The sequence below is a fragment of the Asterias rubens genome, chromosome 4 (genome assembly GCF_902459465.1).
Source record: "Asterias rubens chromosome 4, eAstRub1.3, whole genome shotgun sequence".
NCBI classification, from domain to species: domain Eukaryota; kingdom Metazoa; phylum Echinodermata; class Asteroidea; order Forcipulatida; family Asteriidae; genus Asterias; species Asterias rubens.
Window position 1 is genome coordinate 4,304,155 of NC_047065.1, and position 26,686 is coordinate 4,330,840.

At 40.0% G+C, this 26,686-nt stretch overlaps 1 protein-coding gene across 1 annotated transcript; it reads right to left on the bottom strand.

Moving 5' to 3' along the window:
* Positions 1-3,463: 3,463 nt before the first annotated feature.
* Positions 3,464-26,624, bottom strand: LOC117289075 (HEAT repeat-containing protein 3-like). The gene is made up of 17 exons (XM_033770020.1): positions 26,349-26,624; positions 22,705-22,877; positions 21,664-21,751; positions 20,979-21,076; positions 18,785-18,894; positions 18,091-18,234; positions 16,946-17,094; positions 15,733-15,783; positions 15,193-15,292; positions 13,605-13,699; positions 12,296-12,358; positions 11,629-11,711; positions 10,379-10,509; positions 8,912-9,000; positions 8,284-8,427; positions 7,115-7,291; positions 3,464-3,834 (listed from the first exon to the last, which is right to left on the bottom strand). The coding sequence occupies exons 1-17, from the start codon at positions 26,502-26,504 to the stop codon at positions 3,736-3,738; spliced, it is 1,950 nt and encodes a 649-aa protein (XP_033625911.1). The 5' UTR covers positions 26,505-26,624; the 3' UTR covers positions 3,464-3,735.
* Between the last annotated feature and the right edge of the window lie 62 nt (positions 26,625-26,686).

A 26,686-nucleotide genomic window follows, 5' to 3' on the forward strand; every position in this document is an offset into this window, starting at 1 on the left:
CAAGCACCGGCCCGCTGCTAGTATACAAATATTGACTGCTTCGAGTGCTATGGTTAAAACTATGACTCCCGAGGTGATCCCCAGAGCGTTCTATTTTCCCGAGGCGAAGCCGAGGGAAAATAGAACGCTACGGGGATCGCCGATACTAGTCTTATCTCGAGTAGTCTTAAATTCACTAGGACTAGTCCTGAGTTAGGATAAGTCCTTACTCTGTGTGAAATCGACCCTTGGCTCTGTGGTTTTTATTAGAAAGATTTTTAGATTTAATGGGCATACAGATGATGGAAGATGCTCATATCAAAGTCATGGTTTGAAAAGTCACTACAAAACAACCAATAAATATGGCCGTTGGAAAATGATATAATTTACAGCTATCTTTCATGTTAGAGGAACTGGTTACCAAACAAAAAATTTAAAACCTGGTAAAATTAAGTATGACACTTGTGTAAAACGGGTTACTAAAACAGTAAAACAATTCATTAAACATTTTAAACAAAAACAATGCCAAGTTGGTAAAAAGTGTTGTGAATCCATTTAGTGTTAGCCAATGAGCATGATGAATAAGAAATTCACTCTCCTTTGCCATTCTAGCATAAAGGCAAAGTTTACCTTGGTTTTCGGAACTGCTCAATTGTTTAAATCCTACATAAATGTAGATGCATACAATAAAAAAAATAACCTGTGAACATTTTATTTCAAAATGTTGTGGCAGTTTTTCGCAGAAAATCTTCAGCGAAGATGTCCACGCAGGAAGAATAATCCCCAATAGGAACACACAATCTGAGAAACGTAACTAACAGTAACGCTTCTCAGATTCAAAATCGGGGCATAAATTATGTCTTTTTAACATAACCAAGCTACTTCAAAAAGAAATGTTTCTCAAAATGCTTAACACTTTTAAAAGCTGCTGTAGGCTTCTAAACCAAACGTTTGTACTGCCATTAATTGTAAGAGTGATTACCAAATGTTTCCCTTCCTTTAATAACAGTCTTGCAATTTCCATGCCAACCTAAAACATCTGCTGTTAATAGTATATTTAATACTTTTTTTTAAAGAAAATTAAATGAAATAAATACAACTTCTCTTCAATAACACCACTCTTCACAAACTTCAAGTACATTTTAAAAATAATAATAATAATATAATTTATGTTTCAGAAATATATGTTTTTCTTGTAACCCGACTGGCTTAATCATTCAAATCAACGTTTCTGTAGAATAATATTAGCACAGTAAAAATAACAGAAACAATTCATAACACAAACTCCTTTGTTCATCATAAGTTTGTGTCAACAAGGGCCTATTTTCAATAAAGCCCATTAATCACAAAACTTGCTTAGCACAGAAAAATCACGCTGAACAGAAATAGCTTACCAGCCATAGTTTACATTGCCGTGATTGGTACCTCACTCATTTCTTGCTTAGCAATGCACAATTTTATGCTTTAAACTGCTTCATGAAATTAGGCCCACGGCTCAATTTCATAAAGCATGTAAGCACAAAAATTTGCTTAGCTTGAAATTTCTTCCTTAATAAAAACGGGATTTCCAACAAAATTTTCAGAATAAGCAAACAACAGCTGAAACCCAGTAAAAAGCAATATGCAACAAATTAAAATTTGGTTGGTAATCTTGTTTTTAATCAAGGAAGAAATTTCAAGCGAAGCAAATTTTTGTGCTTACAGGCTTTATAAAATTGGGCCCAGGTCATAACTTGATTCTGGAACTTAGGGACCTTGGACACTGTGTATCAGACAGGAAGATACTGTTAAGCGTGTGAATCATTGGAACTCCCAACTGATGGCCCGTCTGACAAAAATGTGACATCGGATGAGCCTTGTCTGACAGTCTGTCCAGGATGAATTTTGAACCCAAAGTCGTATCTCGGTGTCCATTGACTTTGTGTGTACGTCAAGGTTATTTTAATTTCAAACACAACATTTGACAATTCAACTTGTATTTTATTGTACATGGTTTTAGGAGATATGATCCATGACCTAATTTTATAAAGCTGTTAAAGACACTGGACACCTTCGGAATTTGTCAAAGACCAGTCTTCTCACTTGGTGTATCTCAACATATGCATAAAATAACCAACCTGTGAAAATTTGAACTCAATTGGTCGTCAAAGTTGCGAGATAGCGTGATTTCAGATGCTTGATTTTGAGACCTCAAGGTCTCAAAATCAAATTCAAATATTTTAGTGGAAAATTACTTCTTTCTCAAAAGCTACGTTATTTCAGAGAGAGCTGTTTCTCACATTACTTGTTACCAAGTAATTTTTTATGCTAACAATTATTTTGAGTGATTACCAATAGTGTCTAGCGCCTTTAAGCAGAAAATATTTATGAGCAAATTTCTTTCCTAAGCAAGAACTGAGTGGGGTACCGGTTGCAGCAATGTTAACTGTATTGTAGTCTCAGAAAGATTTGTTTTTGTGCTCACAGGTTTTATACAAATTGGGCCCTTGTTTACACAGACAGGACGATAACATAAATAAAACTATTATTGTCAAATCATTAAAAACAAATAGAGAGCAAATAAAATAAATGCCTGAGCACCGAAAACAATTTAAAACAAATTAATTATTTTATTGGTAAACTATCAATTTTGTTTTTCATTATTGGAATTTGTTTTATCGATGTGTACAGTAACATTCAGCACAGCACCCCTGCATTATCTGAGTGAGTTTTGCTAAGCCAACAAAACTGCTTAGACTAGCACAAGAAACAAGGCCTAATTTCATATCTCTGCTTACAGTGAGTATCTGTGCTTACTATGTTCTCCATTACTGCTTACAGAGTTAGCTCTTAGATCAAAAGGAATACTGGTAGACATTATAAGGGGAGGGGTTCACAGTGTGACCTGAAGGCCGCAGATTATTAGTAGTACCTTTGGTAATTGTCAACGACCAGTCTTCTCACTCGGTGTATATCAACATATGCATAAAATAACAAACTTGTGAAAATTTGAGCTCAATCGGTCGTCGAAGTTGCGAGTTAATAACATAGGATAAAACACCCTTGTCACACGAAGTTGCGTGCTTTAAGATGCTTGATTTCGAGACCTCAAATTCGAGGTCTCAAAACTAAATTCGTGGAAAATTACTTCTTTCTCGAAAACTTTGTTACTTCAGAGGGAGCCGTCTCTCACAACGTTTTAAAATATCAACCTCTCCCCATTACTCGTTACCAAGTAAGGGTTTATGATAATAATTATTTTGAGTAATTACCAATAGTGTCTACCGCCAATAAAAGGCTTTGACCTGATCATTTTTACCTGAAGGTTGAAATCCTCAACTTTCCCCCGCCCCCATCCCTCTCTATCTTCCTTTCTTCTGATTAAAGGCGATGGAAAATCTTTGGTAATTGGCAAAGACCAGTATTCTCACTTGTTGTATCCCAACATATATGCATAACAAGTAACAAATCTGTGAAAATTTGAACCCAATTGGTTATCACAGTTACGAGAAAATAATGGGAAAAAACACCCTTCCTGCATAAATTTTGTGTGCTTTCAGATTCCTAAAAAGGGCTTTAGGCGTTAAGTCTTTTAAAACTTGAGTGAGACGTGACCTCTTTCTCAAAAACTAAGTTACCTAAGAGAGAGCCACTTCTCACAATATTTCACAATATTTTGTACTATCAACAGCTCTCCATTGCTCGTTACCAAGTTTTTATGCTAACAATTATTTGGAGTATTTACCGATAGCGTCCAGCGCCTTTAATCCTTTGCATCTACTGGCTGTCCTTGTACTTGATGAAACGCATGAGGTTGTGACGAGCATTAATCACAACAGGCAGGTGCTCCCCAAGTGTATTCTTCCCCTGACGTAGCTGCAAAGATCAATTCCAAAGAATTAATTTTCAGTCGCACAACATCTGTAAACAGTATTGTCCAAAGGCCCACACTTCGTGTATCACAACTTATATACAAAATAACAAACCCGAGAAAATTTAGGCTCAATCGGTCATCGGAGTCGGGAGAAAATAACGGGAAAACCCACCCTCGTTTCCGCACGTTTCGCCATGTCATGACATGTGTTTAAATCAAATCCGTAAATCTCGATATCGAGAATTTACAATTGTTTTAATGTTTTCTCGAAAAGTAAAGCATTTCATGAAATAATATTTCAAGGGAAGTCTTTCACCATTACCTTCTGTAAACCCTGCAAGTTATTTGTAAATCTGTGAAATTTAAATTTTTGTTCTGTTCAGAACGTGTGGCTTTAGAGGAAAACTAACACCTTTATTGTACAAAGTACCCCCGTTCCATCCCAATCAATTTTCATCATTGTCTTAGTGCGTGCCGTGGCCGAGTGCATCAGACTCAAGGTCTGCCGCCGATTGCACGAAACTATACGCAACTGCGTAAGTCCATTTGCGCAACGTTTATGGCGTAGGTTGCCCATAAACTATGCGCAAGTGGACTTACGCAGTTGCGTAAAGTTTCATGAAAATCGGGGGCTGGTGGTTTAAGTAATATAATTTAATAATAATAATAACAAGTTCTTATATAGCGCATTTCACAATAAACCGTATCAATGCGCTTTACATTAGTCCCCTGGTCATTGGGCCAACAAACATCCCTTTAATCTTTCTCAGCTCCCATTAGGGAGTATACAGCCCCAAGCTACCGTGGCGCTCCGAAAGCTTTTCATTCACAATATCAACCTCTACCCTCGCAGGTACCCATTTATACCCCTGGGTGAAGAGAAGCAATTATAGTAAAGTATCTTGCTCAAGGACACAAGCGGGATTCGAACCCACACTCCGGTGAATAAGCACCAGAACTTGAATTCGATGCTCTTAACCACTCGGCCGTGACACTCTCACGGGGTATGGGTTCCAATCCTGGTCGTGAGACTTGTGTCCTCGAGCAAGACACTTGACTATAATTGCTTTTATATAACTGACATACAGATCCTTGTCATTAAATTGGTGGACCTTACTTCACATGACATTCACTATTACTTCCATCCGCTCCGGTGATCAAAAAGACCTATTCGCCCATGGGGAATAGCATTTCCCATTCAACAGTTAGGATCATCCTTGTTCCCAATGTTTTTGAGCAGTACAGCGCCGCGTCGCTGCTAAAACAAAGGAGCACCTGTGTAAAAGGTTGTGATCCGATTGCTATTAAATTTGTGCATTTGTGCACTATATGTCAGTTATATAAAACAAATATTGAGTGGCTTTAATCAGGCATGCAACTGCCCGATGAAAAAAAAAGAGGAAACTTTTCGAGACCCACAATGGTACCCTAAAAAGTGTACTCTTAGGATCAATCTTAGCATGTATGGCAAAGACAAAGTGAAGTGTTTTATACAACTAAAATAACATGGAAAAACACCTTGCCTATGTATCATGTATGCACCGTAATTCTAAGGTGGCAAAGCATTGGGAGTTGATTAAGTTGAGGAAAACTAACTACTGTTTCCCAGGTAATTATGAAATTTTAATAAAATTATTATTCCCCCCCCCCCAAAAAAAAAAAAAAAAATCTGATTTTTTTTTTAAATTTTTTTTTGGGGGTGGAATAATAATTTTATGCAAATTTCATAACTACCTGGGAAACAATAGTTAGTTTTCCTCAACTTAATCAACTCCTGATGCTTTGCCGCCTTACAATGGTCGGTGAGAGCCACTTGTCCCCGCTTGCCGTCTTGCACATCACAATTATGCCATTCCTGGCTTGTCCACTTTCCGGACGGTTTCGGAGAGCAGTTTACCGTCTACGTCTTATTTTTCCAACCAGAACCACTTCCAGGTATTTTTTACTCCTTTATCTATGGCTTTAATTTGGCCAGGTACCACTCGGCCCCGCTCTAAAATATCCTTTCTTTTGGATGTCATTTTGACGGACGTTTGAAGATGCGACTGTTTCGTAGCGCAATGTGAGACTTGCACACAGCAGCAGTATACATGTACGTTTGGTAACTAACTCACACACACACAGTACATGTACACAACGTGTATACTATTGCAAAATAGCGGGACCAGACGAAGACATGACCTTAGACTCATTTCAAGGCTGTATAATAACTTGGTTTAGCACACAACTCGCCTGCGCCACGGGGTGCGTTCCACTGTTTGAGATTCTTTGACCGTACACACGGCTATTAATGACCGCACGCAGTGTGTAAACGTATGCATTGCTTGCTGTGGGCTTTAGATTGACCATGCAGTAGAATGGATTGCGTGCCGCGGCAGAGGCCAGACCATGCGTTACGATGCATTGTTGTAAATTGTCTTAAGATCACGCTAACCGCGGAATGTTTTTCTTAGCGCTAATCAGTTTTTTAAAAACGCGGAATTCCGCGGAAACGCGGAAGAGTTGCATGCCTGTTTAATTCGTGGAGTGGAAGGAATATTATCGCTCGGTAAAATTTGGACTGTTCCAATTCCAGAACAGTCCAATTTTACCTTGCGATAATATTCCTCCCATTCCACTCTGAGCCACTCAGTATTTGTATGCTATTCACCAGTGGGTAAATGGGTACCTGTGAGGGCAGAGATGGCTCTTATGATTGATTTACATGTAGCTTAGTGCGCTTCACAATTGGAAGCACAGGCTGTTTACACACTAGGGAGCTGAGATGGGTGCAGGAATTAAATGAATGGGAATTTTGTCAATATCTTTGTCAGGGGTGTCTGTCAAAACTGCCATACAACAGGGGATCACCAGACCTTGTGTTGCGTGTTAATGCCTAGCAGTTAAGAGCAGCCGATTCAAGCTCTGGTGTTAGGTCAGCAGAGTGTGGGCTCGAGTCCCGGTCGCGACACTGGTGTCCTTAAGCAAGACACTTAACCATGGTTGCTTCGTAGAGTTGGGGAGGTAGAGCTTTCTGCTTTACCAGCCAGGCTTCTGATGGATGATACTCAAGCCTACGTCCGTATGGACTGTAAAGGGGTAACCCTGTTTTAGTCCCAGGAGTAGGTGGCAAAGACCCCAGGAAAAATGGTTGATTGAAGCCCACACCTTGAAGTGGCCTCCAGGCCTCATGAGTTTAGTGACTTAAACAAATATCAAGTAATAAAACTACAAGGGAAACTGACTGGGTAAATTCAACTCAGTATTTGGAAAAATCGTTACGATTTGGTATCAGACACTTACCCTAGATTTCAGCTGTGGAACAATCTGCTTCAGTTTGGACACCAGTCCAATTTTCACGGCGACGGCATCAGCTACTTCACCGTCACCAAACGAGTCAAAGATGGCGTCCAGAGCCTCCGCTGTCACCCACAGGGAATTATCTTTCATTGCAACTGTAGAGAGCTGGGTACCAACCGCCTGTAAGAGTTCACAATTATAAAGTCCATCAGCATACAAAATAATTGTGGCATGTCGTGGTCGAGCGGTCTAGTTCACCGGACCCAAGCTCTGGTGTTGTCAGCAATATAGTGTGGCAGGCCTTTATGATGTGTTTTTAAAGCTCTAAACTTGAGGTCTTGAAATCAAATTGGTGGAAAATTACTTCTTTCGCGAAAACTACATTACTTTAGAGGGAGACGCTTCTCACAATGTTCTATACCATCAACCTCTCCCCATTACTCGTAATCAAGTAAGGTTTTATGATAATAATTATTTTGAGTAATTACCAATATTGTCCACTGCCTTTAATAACAATATTAATAATAGTGGCTTCTTATATAGCGTGCATAACCGTCACTTGCTCAAGGTGCAAGGTTTGAAGGTGCAAGGTTTGAAGGACTACGTTTGAATTATGAGATCTACTCCTTTTAATTGTACATAGCATCGGTAATGGTTTACAAGGTGCCCCTTCTCTTATCAATAAGTGCACTGGTTTTGCTTATTTGTGTTACACAACACACGGGACCAACGGCTTAACATCCCTTTAAAAGTATGAAGCAATGGTAAAGTGACTTGCTTAAGGACACAAGTGTCACAACTCTTAAAACCCACATTCTGCTGACCGGAAACATCAGAGTTTTAATTCTGTGCACCATTGCTCGGCCACGACACTTCCACTTGTGTGCAGTTGTGTCACCATACACAACCCATGCAGTTGAATAGTTTGAAATGGTTTGTCAACTAAAGCCCGGCTCATACCTCCTGCGAATGCGATACGAATGTTGACGTCACAAATTTGCAACGAATAATTTGCAGCAGTTCAAGTCAGCTCGAATCACTTGCGAATATCGCTGCAAAAGTAGGGTTGTGACGTCAAATTCTCGTCAAACTCGCTTCGCGTCCGCATTCGCATTAAGTATGAACCGGGCTTAACTGGAAAATATGACCAAGAGTAGGAAGCTTTCACTCACCGTCAACAGTTGTTCAGACTCTGACTTGGTCGCCAGCATGCTTCCTATACTACCCAGCATACCTACAACATTGACTCTTATTTGTTCCGATGGGGAGCCCTGCCCCAAAGCACACAGTTTTGTCAAATGCTGCTCACTCATCGCCTGCAAAATACAAAAATTACATTTTTTTTTTCTCAGAACAACCACAACTCATAGAGATAGATTTTCTATGTACATAATGTCATTGCATACCTACATGTACCTATTGAGTTTCTCCACAACTATGCTTGGAAACAGGTTAAAAGTACAAAACTAAAAAAAGCAACGTATACAAAGAAGGAAAACAAAAAAAAATATCTTTTAAAAAGTTCCTTATTTCTCAGTCTAAACATAGTTTTTATACCATTCTTCTCCTTTAAGTTTTGGTGCACTTCATCATTGTCATTTCGTTCAGTAGTTTGTTCGCCTGTCTGTCTGTCAGTTTGTTTGTTTCCTTCTTCCTTCTCCCGCTAGTTTATTCTTATTCTTATATATGCATTACAATGCAGCTCTGTAATTTGTGGAAATGTGTTGGAGAAACTAATGTGAATTGAATTGAAAACTAAAAGTGACGAGACCAGAGACGACAATTGATGACCAAACTTACATGAGGTGCGTGTTTGCAAGCAGCCATTTTCTGCAACACAGAGCGAAGGGCACTTGTCAACGACTCCACTAATTCAGCACCAGCAGGTGCTAAAGCAAAAAACATTATACAAAATGGTTGATGAAGTTTGAAACAACAAATAAAAAATGGGTAAAATTCTGCTGCAAAACTCGAGAAAATTAATGAAAATGAGGTGAGAAACATTGTCTACCAAAACCAGCACCTGCTTATTATACACTGGACACTATTGGTAATTGTCTGAGACCAGTCTTCTCACTTTGTGTATCTCAACATGCGCACAAAATAACAAACCTGTGAGAATTTGAACTCAATTGGTGGTCAAGTTGTGTGCTTTCAGATGCTTGATTATAAGTCCTCATGCGTGAGGTCTTTAAATCAATTCCAATATTTTACTGAGGATTACTTCTTTCTCAAAATCTACGATACTTCAGAGGTAGCCGTTTCTCACAATGTTTTATACTATCAACAGCTCCACATTGCTTGTTACCAAGTAAGTTTTTATGCTAATAATTTTTTTGAGTAATTACCAATAGTGTCCACTGCCTTTAACCAGTGGAAGGCTGCAGACAATCATATTTGCAAAACTTTATAACCCCCATTTTACAATTGGAATGCCGTCAGCAGATGTTTTTTTCCCTGTGAAACTTTATTTTTGCTTTGTTAACACACCAAAATAAACTATTGCGTAGTATGCACCATACACGCACTAGCGGAGATGCTTCATTTGCCATGTACAAAGTGGAACAAAGGGTACTGGAATTCATGTTCAAAATGTCCCTTTTTCCCCGGGAATTTTTGATTAAGGACAGTAGAGTCTATCACAGCTATGTTCTTCAGTAATTCTTCAGTAACAATTATTTAAATGCTGTTACTCATTACAAAAAAGCACATAATATGTTGAAACTACCCAAGTAATACCGTAGTATACAAATATTGACTGGCAACGAGGCAACTTGTATACGTCTGTTCCCAAGAGGGACTTTGAGTGACCAGAAGAGTGACCTATTTAGGCCCTCTTCTGGTCACTCACAGGCCCGAGGGGGAATAGACGTACACTAATTACCGAATCATGCTAGTCAATATGTGTTTTTTAACACAGCTCGGTCTAAAATGTCAAATAATAACAGAAAAAGGAGTTTTGAAATGGTTGTTCACCGTTCAAGTCAAGAGAGGGCGCTGTTACCGCAGGCACTATATTCAAAGACTATTGCCCGCTCTGGTCTATTCCTGCAAAACATGCGCCCGCGATCACTAGCCTGTATTAGTTCATCCCACGTGACCGTGTTTCAGCCAACCAAAATACAGAAAAAGCAAGAGGTGTGTTATAACATGAGATAATTAATATATATGCACAATGATTTTGATAGTAAGCGGCAGATAAATGACAACATTTAGGTGGGAAGGTGAAGCAGAACGCTTTTGTACCATAACCTTTGTTAACTTTACCTGGGTCCATCAGAGCAAGGAGTTTATCCAGAACTAGCGTCAGTGCCTCAGGTCCTCCGAGAGACTTAAGGTCCATGACTGCAATCATGTTCTGGAGACAAAGAAGGGCACGGCTCTGAACACGAAGCAACCTGATGAAGATACACAGAGACGGAGTGAGGGGGGATGAGGTTTGGACAGAAAAGAAGTAAAGGTTAGAATAATTTTCCCACAAACAAAGATAGTTGACAATGTAACAACTGGTTCCATTTCCTATACGTTTGATTTCGTTTGGGAAAATTGCTGATTTCGAGAGCCATGTTCCGAGGTGTGTACAATAAGGGTCAGGCCATTTTTTTTATTTATGCTGAGAAAAGAATGTGTTTGGCTGGAATGATGCTTCTAGGGGAAGCAGGCAGAAATACTCCAGACGCCTGGATCTGTACGCAGCTACGTCGGCATGCCAATATAATTTGTAAGCACTGTGTTTTCCACTCGTTCGTGTAATACATTTGTGGGGCGACAACCAACTTTAGAGAGGTTTCGCAGGGTCGCGGATACGAATACGCATACAGATATCGGACCGTACGCGTTCGCAAATATCTAACGAATACCCTCAACTTGAGGCTCAAGAGGGCGCTATTAACCAAATGGCTGCACCCATGGACAATCGCCATTTTTCTTTTTCTGAAGCATGCCATGGTGGTTAAAAAACTACATCCATGTATGATACCTCTAATAGACATAGAGAAAACCTGGTACATTAAAAAATAACAAATTCGCTACAAAAACATGAACAAAATATACTCGTTGTTTACTTACGTGTATGGCGACAGATTCCCGTTTTGAGCGACTATTTTAACTTGTTTACAACGGTTATACGTCACATGGACCTCAAAAAGTGATGACGTATTATGACGTATCCGTTCACGTAAGAGTATCGGTGACTCTGCAAAACCTCTCTATCAGGGCTAGATAGCTCACTTGGTACAGCGCCTGCATATTTATCCCGAAGTTACAGGTTCAAGTCCTGCTGTAGTCGACGTCTTCTTTTTTCAACTCAAAATTATTAGGAAACTGCGGTCTGAAAATTTTAGGCCAGCGGCTAGTGTTGAAGGTTTCCACTGCGATCTCGGTTTAATTGTCGATTACGAGTCTTGGCGAGTTTGGGTCCATTTTGAGATTACCAGCCAAATTGCAATGTATTGGGTATCCCTTGTAACTTGCTCTCCACTTATTGTTGTCAACAACGCAGCGTTTGAGTGACTTACCCTTTGAATAAAGATTTCCCTCTGTCATTAGAAACAAGGGCCTGCAGCATAGTCCTATCTGGGAAGGCACACTTAGCTAACACCTGAAGAATGTGAAGGGGGAAAAAAGGGGAGATTTCATACGAGAACTCGGCAGTACCGGATACTACTGGTTACACTTATCGCTAAGAGAAGAAGGTTTGCCTCAGTGTATCTGGCAATGGCGACCAAGTATGCTGCATCACCTCGTAAACCTTTATCAATAGACCGATCCAGTAGGCTCCGCCCACGACGCACGTGTGAGCAAGAACACGTGGGGTTCTCCAATGCCTTTGTGCACAACTCTGCTGCGCACACCAAGCATACACGCACGCATGTCGGACCTTATGTCGGACCTTCGTTGCGCTGTGGTTGGTCAATACGCAATGGGGCGGAACTTAATGGATCAGTCTATTGCATAAATCAAAAGCTATAAAAAAATGTTTCTCTTTATTCCAGCACTTTGAGTACCTTACAAACACTATATAAGACTCAGGTAGTATTATTTGCAATAATGAAGGATTACAGATAGGTTCGGATTTCACAGAATTTTCTGCTTTGCAATAGGAAAAACGGCATATCTGGTGCTGCCGAGTTCCCTTTTCCCTTTTCATTCACTACTGTATGAAGTAAAAATTTGATGATGTACCTTGTCTGGTAGATTGTGGCTGACCAATGCTCCATGTATTTCATCGGATAGGCAGAGAGGAGACTGTGGAATCAAATCAAGAAGTAAAAGGGGTAAAATGGTCCTTTGTGGCAGTCGAATACTGAATAAGGCTTTCACGCAAAACAAAAACCCAATATATATCGCACAGGAATGAATAAATGTTATGTCGGAACATACTGGAGTCAGAACATAATTAGATAGAAGTATGATAGAGGTGTCGGAGCAAAGGTGTGTCAAAATAAAGGGACATTGGAATGAAGGTTTTTTTTTTTCTTTCCTTTTTACTGTGCAAGTCGCCAGATACACAAGGCCTGAAGGCCACTTGAAGGTTTGGGCTACAATTATTTTATTTTTTTCCAGAGAGGCCGTTGCCCCCTACTCCTGGGGCTGAAACAGGGTTACCCTTTTTACAGTAGTTGTCTGAACATACATGTAGGGGTGCGTGGCAACATAGGGATGGTGGCACATAGGGTGTCTGAGGTCTGCCAAAACATAGGAGTGACAGAACGTAGCGCTGTTGAAACATAGGGGTGTCTGAACATTGGGGTGTTGGCTCATATGGATGTCTGAACATAGGGCTGTCAGAATATAATGGGTGTCAAAATATAGAAGTGTCGGAACAAAGGGCTGTCACAACATAGGGCTGGTCGAACATAGGGGTGTCGGCACATAGGGGTGTCAGAACATAGGGGTGTCGGCACATACATGTACATGTAGGGTGTCAGAACATAGGGGTGTGACCAGTGTTGTAGGCAATATGGGCGGTACTGGGCGAGCCTGCCCAGCACTCTGAGCAAAACACACTGTGCCCCCTAGCACAGACTTTCCCTGGTACCAAAATATTGTACACCATTTACTGGTCTGAGACACTACATGATAACGAGTATCAAATGTCAACTAGAAAGAACACAACCAAATGGCCAATCCATATTAGTTATTGCATGGCCCTGTAATAATAATAATAATAATAATAATAATAATGGAAACTTGTATAGCACCTCTGTCCGCCGCGAGTGGCGCTCATGGCGCTGCTCTTCAAAAAACAACCATTAACATGAACAGTTTGGAAATCTGGCATCATGCCTGAAATTTGCATTCCAACAATGATGTCCCCATAATTGAACATGAATAATTTTGTTGATTCACTTGCCCTTCGTGGACTTTTTTCACAAAATTTGATAAATTGCCATTCGCTAAAATTGGTCTACATTGTAGCTACAACCCTGGGTGTGACCAAACACATCTTCATGCCTGATAAAATTAACACCCTTGTTTTTATTTGACGTACCAGGAATGGGACTTCCTCCATATCGGTAGAGTCATCCTGAAGATCATCACTGCTGCTACTACTGGATGCCATATCCTCCCAATCATCATCTTCATCTACACAAGTACAAGAAAGCAGAGCACAAGATTCATTATGAAATATAAGTCAAAACGATCATGAAGTAATAAAGAGAAACTAATCCAAGGATAGTATTGTGTTAAACCCCTTAGCCATAAGCATAGTCAAAACGATCAGGACGTAAGTGACAGACACTAACACAAGGATAGTATTGTGTTAAACCACTTAGCCATAAGCATGTTCACCCCATTCAGCGGATATCCTCGTATTGGCCCTTCATTACTAATAATAATAATAATAATAATAATAATAATAATAACAGGTATTTAGAAACGCTCCCCATAAAAAACTATATCACAGCGTTTACAAAAACTGAAAATGCACAATAAAACAACAAAAACTTATCGAAAAATCTACATACACAATGTTGGAAAAGCATGAGAAAAGAGAAAAGCTTAAACAGGGAAGAGATGTGTTTTCAGAAGTTGTTTGAATTGGTCAGTGGATTTACTGACAAAAGAGATACATTACATATGTATAAGGCACTTTATCTAAACTTTTCCAGGAAGATGATTTGTTATCCCTCAACAAAATATTGTGCATTCTGTGTAAACTCCTGGAAAAAATTTCAGGAAAGTTTTTGTGGCCATTTGTTTAATAAGGGAATAAAATGGTAACGACAAGTTCTTTAGCGGCCGTTTCAAACCGGCAGGGTCATTGCCGTGTGAGCCTTTATCGCACGGCAACGACCCTGCAAGTTTTTAACCGGCCGTTTAAGAACGAGTCACTACTCTTTTAATTCCCATTCATAAATGCCTTTTTGGTTAAAAGGCGTGATAAAGTAAGAAACTGTGTAAAACTTATCCGTTTCCAACGTGCTTGAGCTCTGTGCGTCCGTGCGCTGCACTGTTATGACTGAGACGCCTATTTCCGACATTTTCCGGATTCATTGGTGCGCGCATAGGCTTGGTGCAAGATATTCTCAGTGCGGAAAACTCAGCGACAGCGGCCACATCGCATGAACTAGAAACGTCTTGCACTAAGACTACCCGGTTATAAACAGAGTCCAGCTGGTCATTATCAACCGTTTAAACACCCCCACGTGACGCGCTCTCCACCAAAAGGAATAGCGAAACTGTCTGAGGTACTTATGAATGTTGGTTAAACCGCACACACTTAGATTGCTATCTACTGGGAGTCAGCAGTTGTTTTCCACAAGTTATCTGGAATAAGTTTTGATGAGGCGCCTAACATGGAGGGTTTTAATGCGAGATATACCACTTTTGCGAAATCAACATTTAGAACATCGTTAAATCAGCAGCACAATTGTTTTTCTCTGCTGTGTTTACGGAATAAGATTTTTTTGTAATTTCAAATTTTATGAAAGCCAAGTCAGTGCCGATTTGCAAGTGTAATTTTTCTAGTCAATCACTTTCAGGAAAAATGGCCCCCTACCGGGTTTAAATTCAAGGGTGCACTGTAATCCCCCTATTGGTTTGAGTGTATGACAATTACCCCTTAATAGACTCACCCTCTGTGCAGCACATATTAGAAGCAACTTCTAGTGCCACCTGTTGAGCAGTTAATGCTGCCTCTACCTCAGCTAAGTTATCAGACAAGGTTTTAGGAAGCTACAAAAAACAAAAACAAAAAAAATGCTCAAAATAATTGTTAGCATAAAAACGTACTTGTTAACGATCAATGAAGAGATGTTGATATTATTATAAAACATTGTGAGAAATGGCTCCCTCTGAAGTAAGTTTTTTTTCGAGAAAGTTATTTTTCAGGATTTGAATTTGATTTTGAGACCTCTGCATTTGATTTTGAGGTCTCGCAATCAAGCATCTGAAAGCACACAACTCCTGTGTGACAAGGGGGTCATTTCTTCTTTATCTCGCAATTTTGATGACCAATTGAGCTAAAATGTTCACAGGTTTGTTATTTTATGCAAATGTTGAGATCCACCAAGTGAGAAGACTGGTCTTTGACAATTACCAAAAGTGTCCAGTGCCTTTAAGTTAAAAGAGTTCCTTTAAATTAAGTTGGTTTCAAATCAATATTTAAACATTACCTCAACATCTGGCAGTTCATGTTCTGTAGCTGCTCCTAATCCATTGGTTACCTGAACAACACAAGTCACAAGAGAACAAATTAATGCAGATGTAGCTAGTGGCCTGACATTTCCACCCTACCAGAGTCTTTCTCAAGGGCTAAATGACAACACAGCACACAATAGACCAGTCCATTAAGCCCCGTCCCATTACGTCTTGACCAATCACAACCCATTGACATTTCCACCCTACCAGAGTCTTTCTCAAGGGCTTAAATGACAACACAGCACACAATAGACCGGTCCATTAAGCCCCGTCCCATTACGTATTGACCAATCACAACCCATTGCGCAACCAAAAGTACGACAAATTAAGGTCTGTAATACGTGCCCGTATGCTTGGCACGCAGAATGGCATTGGAGAGGTTCATGTGTTCTTGCTTACACGTGCGCCGTGGGCGTAGCCTAATGGATCGGTCTATTGTCTTCGCGCCTCCAGAAAGACTCTGCTGGGTCAAAACATCTGGCCACTATTTTTGGCAGTTTGCATCAGCTACTCCTCTATTTTCTCAAGAAATCACTAAATCACTGACCTGCTGTCCAAATTTTACAACCACTTGGGAGTCTAGAATCACACAACTGAGCATAAATTGATCTCTGATTGTTGCCATATTTTACACCGAATAGGTTGTGTACAGTAAAGATTTTAGGCAATATTCTGAGACCAAAAGCCCAAAAGATAGGGCAAGGCTCCAGTCATAGGTGTGTTCCTCCACGCAACATACTTGGCAGCACATGCTGTATTGACCCAATTCACCTGACGTCATCGACTATATCTTGGATGCGCCATATTGGTGGGCAATGTCACTGTTCGTTATTCAGTGAAGTGCGCATTTTAGGCGACGCAGCATATACACGTAAACCTAACTGCCAACCAAAATGGTGAGCGTGGCACAGTCGCAGTGTGTGACGTGCGTGCAAGGGGTAAATACTTCCAAGGAAGCTGAGATGGTCGAAGGAAAGGAATTAATTGCCCAGTGAAACACCCCAGTCTTTTAGAATTCACTTATATGGAGACCCTTTGTGTTTCGTTTCTGTTTGGTTCAGGGCATCCATAAGGAAGTGAATATAAAATCACAAAACCCTGTCTACACAGATGCATGTTAAACACAAGTCTAGTTACTGTAATCCTCATTCAGACAGTAATTCACACATTGAAGCGGAAAACCGTTACCTGACCATTCTGTGTCATCTCCGGAATGAGTTTGCTGATGGCAGAGAGTACGTCGGTATCGAGGGTGTGGCATAAAACTTTGACGATAGCTTGAATTGTTTGGTTTTGGGAAACCGCTGGTAGGTGACCCTTAATGTTGTATAAAATACCTGTTCAAGAGAAAGTTTCAGACAAAGAGAGGTGAAACAATTATTGGGTTGGTCAGTAATTGCATCACAGGAGCGAAGGTGTGAGGGAGGAAACAACAGACCTTGGCCGAGAGTTTCCACATGGCATCAAAGGCAAATCCTAACACAATAAACAGAACTTCGGACACTGACCATCCCCCACCCCTATTAGGTATGTGGAATGGTCCAGTGTAGGATATGAAGGACGTTCACACTCTGAGCATTCAAAAAAACAGAAGTTCGACTCCATCACTCTTGAACTTATCAAATTACACTGGCTTCCAATCATGCAAAGAATCAACTACAAAGTCGTCATGCTTAATGTTTAAAGCATACTGAAAACACGCTCCCACTTAAATCACGGACATGCTCCAAATAGGTTCCAAACAGAGATGACTTGCGATCATCAGCCTCCTGTTCACAACACTTTGTTGAGCCTTGAACCCATTGTGTCTCTTTTGCCGATCGATAATTTTCTGTATACGGACCCAGAATCTGGAACCAACTTCCACAATACATCATAGATACCACCTCACTGCATACGTTTAAGACACTCCTGAAAGCTCACCTGTTTCAGGAGGTGTATCATCAATAACATTTCTCCTGTTTGTGCCCATACATCAGCGCCTTAGAGCAAACTTTTGATTTTGGCGCTTTATAAATTTCTTTTGATTGATTGATTGATTGATTGATTGAGCATTGCAAATGCAATAGATGACATCGGCCATGCCATACCACTATGGTGGCCAGGGCGGCACACTAGGGAGTTTTAACAAGGCTGTTGAAAAGGTTGCTTCAGGACATGGCAGGTCTTTACTTTGACCTTTTATGGTTGAGTTAGAGTGGGTCCAAAGCTTGTTGGCGATATGTGCAGATTTGTAATTTGTACAAGCCACTTGCGGCCCATGTGGTCTTAAAATGGCTTTATTTTCCTTGATAAACCCAAGCACTTTTGATATAAAACAACGGTATTCTTACTTGCAGCTAGAGCCCTGATGAGTAAATTCTGCATGGATTCACCCTGGCTCATGAGGGCGCTCTCCAGTACAGGCAGTGCAGTCGGTTTGGTGAGCTCTACAGCAGTACCTGGGTTGTCTTCACTAACTGTTTGAAGACAATGAGCTGCGAGGGAAATATTATTTCAAATGAGCATGCTGAAGAGGAGTACAACCTGGTGGGCCGCAGCAGAAATCTTAACTTTCCCACTCCCCAAGATCAAAACCATGCAAACATGGTTCAATGCCTTAAAGCCATTGGACACTTTCGGTGAACAGTATTATCCAAAGGCATCACAAGTTGAAATAACAAACCTGTGAAAATTTAGGCTCAATCGGTCATCGGAGTTGGGAGAAAATAATGGGAAAATCCATGTTTCGCACGTCTCGTTGTCGAGAATTTATCATTGTTTTAATGTTTTCTCAAAAAGTAAAGCATTTCATGGAATAATATTTCAAGAGAAGTCTTTTACCATTACCTTCTGTAAACCCTATAAGTTATTTGTAAATCTGTGAACTTTAATTTTTTTTTTCTGTTCCGAAAGTGTATAATGGCTTTAACAGTTTTGTAATACAGTTCGCTTGACCCCACACCAGATGTCTGGTTACCAAAAATAAATGTGAAAGTTTATTAATGATTCATAGGAATAAATGTAAAGAAAAAATTCACAATTTACCTGCAGTTAGAGCTAGATCGATGAAGGCGGTGTGAGCTTGTAGACACAGTAACGTTATATTGACAAGACTGTGCTGGTTGAAGATGTTAACTGCTGTACCACTACTCTCACTGTCAAAAGAAAAATTATCACTCAGGTAATGACTTCAAAAATAAATTGTGATATTATAGAATACCGCTACATTTCTTTCTTTTTTTTGCAACAAGGGTGTTTTCTCTTATTATTCTCTTGCAACTTCGATGACCAATTGAGTCCAAGTTTTCACAAATTTGTTATTTTTTGTATAATACATCGTGGGTTAAAATAAGGGAATTGATGTGTGGTGAAGAGGTTTTAAACTAGTGGTTTAATCCCAACACAGCCTGGTTCTTGATAATTTTACCAAGACGAAGTCGAGGTAAATTATAAAGAACCAGGCCTCGGTGGGTTTAAACCACTAGTTGAAAACCGATTCAACACACTTTGATTCCCATTCATAAATACCTTTTCGGTCAAAAACATCATCACTTTTTGGTCAAAAAGTAAAATAAATGCAAAAAATGTAATTGTTAAATGATTTCTTTCAGAACAACACCCCTCCAGCTATGAAATGGTAAAGCCCTCCGCCACCCTCGAGTAAACAACTCCTTATAAGGGAATGCTGTGCGCGTCGTTTCAGCCGTTGCTCTCGACCAATAGAAATGAAGAAACTAACTGTCTTATAAGAACAGGTGCAAGGTCGCGTGTCACGCCCATGAATTAACACTTTTTACCGGTCATAAACAATGGTTTATACACACCCACGTGACATGCTCTCCAACAATAGGAATAGTGAAACTGTCTGAGATATTTATGAATAAGCAATATCGCCCAAGCTTATAGTCATACATGACTACAATAAAAACGCTATTATGCACATGAGGTCATTTAAGTAGGCCCTCCTCACCAAGAAGTCAAAGAGAGGTTGTTCATTGGCCAATCCTGTCCGTCACAGGCAAGCAGATCAACAAAATTATACAGTGCTAACACACATCGGTGTATGGGTAAAAACCAAAAAAGTAATATTCTTTGTTGTCCCCGTACAAATTTAACATCTATTATATATAGTTGCGGTACCCACTGCAAAAACATACATAGGATTCAAACTGCCTCTAGCTAACGGGCAATCTCGGTAGTCTAGTTGGTAAGACACTGCCCTAGAATTGCAAGGGTCGTGGGTTCGAATCCACCCGAGTAACAGCCTGTGATATTTGTTCACAGGACTCGGAAAGTATCGAGTATACAGTGAACACACATCGGTGTATGTGTAAAAACCAAACATTTATTTTCTTCATCCCCAAATTTCACATCTATTAAAAAAAATTCATATTTAATAATGGGGCCATCATTGTTGAAGCGCAGGCTTCAGACATGATGACAGGTTTCCCAACTGTTCATTTTATGAGGCCATGCAAAAAAGTTGAATGGCATTTTTAACTGTGTTCTTTCTCTGTGACATTTGACACTCCTTATCCTTAGCTGTGTCTCAGATCAATGCATAGTGGACAATATTTTGCACTAATCTGGGGGTAATCTGTGCTGGGCAGCACAAAGTGTTTTGCTCCGAGTGCTGGGCAAAAATTGTGAGCTCTAGGCAGGTCCGCCCAGCACCGACCATTGTGGCTACAATACTGTTGACATCAATGCCTAAGGCGTATTATAAAATGTGACCCGCTCTGTGAAAATGAGTCAGATGTAGGCAATTTCAGGAATTGAGTTATATGCATGGCTTGAAAGAACACATCAGCAGCAGTAATTTGGTATTTGTCTAAACTTTGTGGTGTATCGCGTTGCTGAGTTACTCCCGTTTGAAATTAGCCACTACACCATTTTTTTTAATAACGAATTACAAGTAAATTGATATTTTAAACTACCATAGTGTGCAAAAGGATACAAATTAGACATAAGTATGATCACAAAATTGTTGTATTCATAGCTTTATTGCCTAAAAGTAAGTGTTCTAAAGGTTAACCATGCAACTAAAAGATTTTTTTACATTTTCCACATTAAACTGTTTATAACTTAATATTGCATTGGGCGACATGTGACTCATTTTCACAGAGTGGGTCACAAATGTGAAAACAAATGTGAAAACAAAGAATGAATCAAATCGTGAAATTAAATTAAAAAGTATCCCTGCTCGGTTTTTGTAAACGAATTGTGAGGATGTAGTTACCAGAGATTCCAGAGTAGATGTAGGGCTTGAAGCAGTGTTGTTAGAGCAGGATCTCGCTTGACCTTGCTCCCTAGGGATGATGGAATACCGTTGCTGTACTGCAAAAAGAACACACACACAAATCTAGTTAGACACATAATTGATAAATAAGAAGTCTATTAAAGACACTGGACATTATTCGTAATTGTCAAAGACCAGTTATCCCACTTGGTGTATCTCAATTTATGCATAAAATAACAAAGCTCTGAAAATTTGAGCTTGATTGGTCGTCGGAGTTGAGAGATAACTATGAAAGGATAAAACACCTTTGTCACATGAAGTTGTGTGCTTTCAGATGCTTGATTTAAAGACCTCAAATTCTAAACTTGAGGTCTCGAAATCAAATTCAAGGAAAATTACTTCTTTCTCGAAAACTACAACACTTCAGAGGGAGCTGTTTCTCACAATGTTTTATACTATCAACCTCTCCCTATTACTAGTAACCAAGTGAGTTTTTATTCTGATCCCAATTAAAAACCCACCTATATCCTAAGTTACTCTAGATTGAATCATTGTTAATTGCATTGTTTTGTCTGTAAAACATGTAGTTTCTCTTTTGTTTCGTTGCTTTTGTATTTGTAAGCGCTTTGTATCGTTTTTGTAAAAAGGAGCTATATAAGGTTATTATTATTATTATTAAACTTACCTGGCCTAAAAGTGCTGTCAGCGGCGTCATGACATCATCGCTGACCATTTTCTCACAGACATCTTGTTCACCACACACACTCAGATTCCTGTGCATAACAAATTACAGTGGTACATGTACATATCACTGAGTTTGAAAATTCTCCTGTTTAAAGCCTCGAAACTTGAGCCATCATCAATACATCAAAATCCAACTGCATTGTTTGATACTGTACTAGTGAAGTGATTATGCTTTACCCTGGAACAGGCACCGTAGTCAGGGTCTAACAGTTTGGGTGTTGAGTGTGGAAGGATCCTAGTAACCCACTAAATGTGGATTATAAAACCAGAATTTTGCGGCTTGTAATAACCAAGAGTTATGTGGTTTGTAATACGCCAAGAGTTATGTGGATTGTAAGGCCAGAATTCTGCATGGGTTGTAAGCCCAGAATTCTGTGGCTGGTTAGCCCAGAATTCTGTGGCGTGTCAGCCATGAATTCTGGGGATTGTGGGACAAGAGTTACCATGGATTGTGAGGCCAGAATTATGTGGCTTGTAAGCCTAGAACTCGGTGGCTTGTCAGCCCAGGATTCTGTGGATTACAAGCGCTAAACTCGGTGGCTTGTCAGACAAGAATTATGTGAGTTCTAAGCGCAAAATTATGCCGGTTCGAGACAAGAATTGTGTGGGTTGTAAGCGCAGAACTATTTTGGTTCAAGCTCATAATTTTATGGCTTGTAAGGCCAGAACTCTGTGGCTTGTAAGCTCAGAATTAAGTGGCTTGTAAGCCCAGAACTTGGTGGTTTGTAAGACAAGAATTATATGAGTTGTAAGCTCAGAATTATGTCGGTTCAAAACAAGAATTATGTGGGTTTAAGCGCATAGTTATGTCGGTTCAAGACTGGGATTCTGTGGGTCGTAAGCAAACAAAAATTTGTGTAGCTTGTACATGTACGCCCTGACTGTTGTGGGCTTCAGGTTCCCAATTCCACGCAACGCAGTGACATGAAAGAAATTGGCTCTACTTTTGTTCAAATATTGACTTGGTTTAAAAAAAAATTACCGTAATGCACCCGTAGCAGCTTCCCTGATGACAAGTCTACTGTCTAAGAGCAAAGGTCCCAGACTCTTAACCACTCCATTCTGCAGGAGGACTTCACGGGCGGCCGACTCAAGGAGGAGGTTGGCCAGGGAGGTGCAGGCACATACTTTCTCCTCATCAGAACTGCTTTGGAGCTGTTGATGAAAGTTAAAAAATAGAACAGTCTAGTCAATTTGTCTTTTGTTCAACCAGTCAGTTTGCCTTGTGATTTATTACCTGGTAATGACATACAGGCCTGATACTTAACGGAGGCAACAACGGCGATTGCCTCCATGTCCCCTGGACATTTCCTAGGTGCCCTTTACCAAGAAGAAAATGCCTTGGTGCCCTTGCCCTTTCAAAAACAAAGCATCAAAGTAATTGTGGCGTCGACACTTTTACATCAATTGTACCAAGGTGATGAGGTCTGCGTTGTAGCCCTGGACATCAAAGGAGCCTTTGACAAAGTGTGGCACAATGGGCTCTGCACTCAGCTAAAAGCAAAGGGTGTTTCCGGAAGGCTGCTATCCTGGCTACAGAACTACCTGTCTGAAAGATCAATCATCGTTGTCCTAGCTGGCCAAGCATCAAGCACCGCTTCCATCAATGCCTCCGTACCACAGGGATCTATCCTTGGCCCACTCTTGTTCTCTGTCTTCATTGACAATCTTGCGAACACTTGTGAGAATGACCTATTCCTGTACGCAGTTGACTTGATGCTCTTCTCACCTATCAGGACTTCAGACGACACCACCTCAGTAGCTGCTAGCCTAAACAGAGACCTAGGCAAAATTAAAGTGTGGGCAGACAAGTGGAAGGTCACCTTTGAATATACCAAATGCATGACCATGGTACTTTCCAGGAAGAGACCTCTTTCCAAGGTTGACCTTTACTTTGGAGACTGCATACTATCATCGGTATATGAACTTGAGGTTCTTAGCAGAACCATCGACAGCAAGCTGACTTGGTCATGAGCATCTTTCAACCATTTCAACCAGAGCTGGACAGAAACTCGTGGCACTGAGGAAGATTGCTAACTTACTGGATGCTGAGGGCAGAGCTGTGATTTACAAGTCACAAGTCCGCAGCATTATGGAGTATGATTCTCTGTGCTGGATAAATGCTTCACCAACAAACTTACGCCAACTTGACAACATCCAAAAGAAGGCACTCAAGGTCATAGGAGTTGATGAAGCTACTGCTCTCATGCAACTCAACATCACCAGCCTGCTTCACAGACGACAGGTAGCTGCAGCCACAGTTCTATATAAAATGCAAACCCGCCACTGCCCAGCAGAGCTCACCATACTCAAGACGTCGTGCAACCCGCTTCAGTGTTTCATTGCCGGAACATGCTCTCTCTTTGCCAGCCGCTGCTTGGACAGAAGCTTCATTTAAATGCTGTGTGCATGGACACCTCCTTCTTACATTTAATTCAGTGTTTCCTTGATACCATATATATCTTTCTTTTTTTGTTATTCTTTTCTGATGAATCTGAGCTGCAGTGAACCATTTGATTAGCCCATTAGAGTTCTTCTTTGAAGATCCTTCAGTCTGATTCAAATTCCATTCTGTTCATTGACCATGTCAATGTCTGTTGGGCTAGTGTTCACATTTGCTCCTTATATGAAAAAAAAACAATGTGTACTGTTAGGCGCCTTTTTTGGAGTTGTCCTTGTTAAAATTCTCACGGTGTGCCATTTTGTGACGGTACAAACTTTGTTTTCTCGCATGTTTTTTAAATTTGTGCAGGATTTCTCGGGCACAATCTTTGAACACTGCTGGATCTTTGTCATTTAACCTCACCACTTGTCATGAAAAATATACGCTGTACAGAAAGAAAGGAATTATAAATCTAGAGTAAGCTTGGGCGATATCTCGATATTATCGAAAATCGCAATACCATTTCTGAAACGATTATTGTATCGTCTTGATTTTTTGTTAATCGAACTATAGGAAAATCATGGTTTTACATAGCCGATGTAGATGTAGAAACAGCCCCTAGGTCACAACTGGGCAAAATGTACACGATAAATACATCAGTCTATTTTTAGAATATTGTAACAGGCTCTCATAAAACTGTATACAAATTTAGAATATTTTGAGAATTTCCCCTGCAATCATCCTCAAAAACTTCTCTGTCGACGGATGTATATCTTGAGGAAATGTTCTTGAAGGAAATTTGTTACGCAAACGAAACTGTTTAGTTTGTGTCAATAATGCAATTTTTATTTGTGTACACAAATTTCAGTTTGGCAGTTTGGAAAATGCACAAAGGTTGTTTTCAAAGATTATGCTGTACGTCATCACTGTTAAACAATTCAAATTCTAAGCAATTTTTCAGTCTACAGTCAGTGGTTGTGAAACTCAGTCTTCGATAGAACTATAAAATAACTCATATAGTCCACTGATGCACTATCGTCTCTATGAACGTTGATACTGATACATAGCAGAACGAACCTCAGGTCAGTTGCAGCTCCAGTACGTAGAAGCATCATGGAATCTTATTCCTATAATTAATAATGGTAGAAGTATAAGAACGATGGTCTTGACAGCGCTGCTCTCTACATTCCACTCTAAAAATAGTATAATTTACCTCATTTATTTTACATTCGTTTTTGGGGCATGACTGCCACAGTGCCCAGGTGCCTGCAATTTCATCTGCTCGATAAAATATGCACACTCGAGTTTAGTTGCGATAACGTAACCCTTTCGCAACTAACTCGAGTTGAACCTCTTTTTATAATTAATATAATAATTATCCTTTATATTATTATAACCACTTATCTTTAAGGAAACATTTAACAATAACATTATAATCATTAGCTACAAGTGATATCCGATTCTCCTCAGGACTTGCTAGTTCTGCTTGGATTATAAAAACAAAAAAGGAAATAAACTTAAATTTAACTATAAATTAAATAATAATATAATTATAAAGTAATTAGTATACACATAATGAATGTTTATGAGTGCAATGGTGCAAATATGTTCATGAGTTGAAAGATGGAATGTTCTATTCAACGAGGCGGAGCCGAGTTGAATGGAACATTCCAGCTTTCAACGAATGAACATATTCGCACCATTGCACGAATGAAAAACATTCATTATTTGTTTTATATAACATCCAACTTCCAAGTAGATCTTTGTCATTTTGATTGAAAGATACAACTTTCAAAACAAACAATTTCAACTGTAGAAGCTGAATGCTAGTAATTTTACTATGCCTTCTTGCAGTAACACCTGCTGCGTTACCAAAGACACGCGCACGCAGTGATGTTTTTACTCAGCTTTTTCGTTCCATCCGAAAAGTACCATTGCACGCTGCCAGCGTGCAATGGTACTTTTCGGATGGAACGAAAAAGCACGGTGAGTGACTCAGCGTGCAATGGTACTTTTATTTGCTATCACGTGACGGACAATCCTCCAATCAAATGGCAAGGATCTGCTTGGGTGTTATATAATAAGTGATAAGTCTGATCTGACATCAATATTATTTATATAAAAGATAAATCCAACCAATGGCAATGGTGAGAAAAGGGCCAGTTGGATGCGGAATTTGTATCCTTGTTCTATTGTTCATGACAAACATCAAACAGAGTGTACCGTCAGACAACAGACCGTACCTTTTCAAGAAGCGTGAGTGATTGACTTTCCATCGCCGTGTCGGTTCCCGCAGCAGCAGCAAACTCATTCTCTTCTGCTTCAGTCTCCTGCACGGACGGCAGTCCCGTCGGACGCTGTTTCTTCGATCGGTGACGCTTTGGTTTCGTTTTACCCATGACAATTCGGTGCCTGGTAGACTTATCTTCTTAGATTGAATTTAGATTAACAAAATCAGCCTCCCAAATAGGGAAATACCGGGTAATTTTGTGACACTTTTCCGACCATTTCACTGTCAATCTATGCCATGTGGAGTTTTGGCCCATAACACCGTGCGTGAGCACTGTGTTCTACTTCCGGG

Excerpts from the sequence above, each read along its gene's own strand:
- LOC117289075 (XM_033770020.1), bottom strand. The coding sequence starts at position 26,504 with ATGGGTAAAACGAAACCAAAGCGTCACCGATCGAAGAAACAGCGTCCG. Across the intron at positions 13,700-15,192 it reads TAATATGTGCTGCACAGAGG|ATGAAGATGATGATTGGGAG; the intron begins GTGAGTCTATTA and ends GTACTTGTGTAG. Across the intron at positions 8,428-8,911 it reads CTTGCAAACACGCACCTCAT|GCGATGAGTGAGCAGCATTT; the intron begins GTAAGTTTGGTC and ends TGTATTTTGCAG.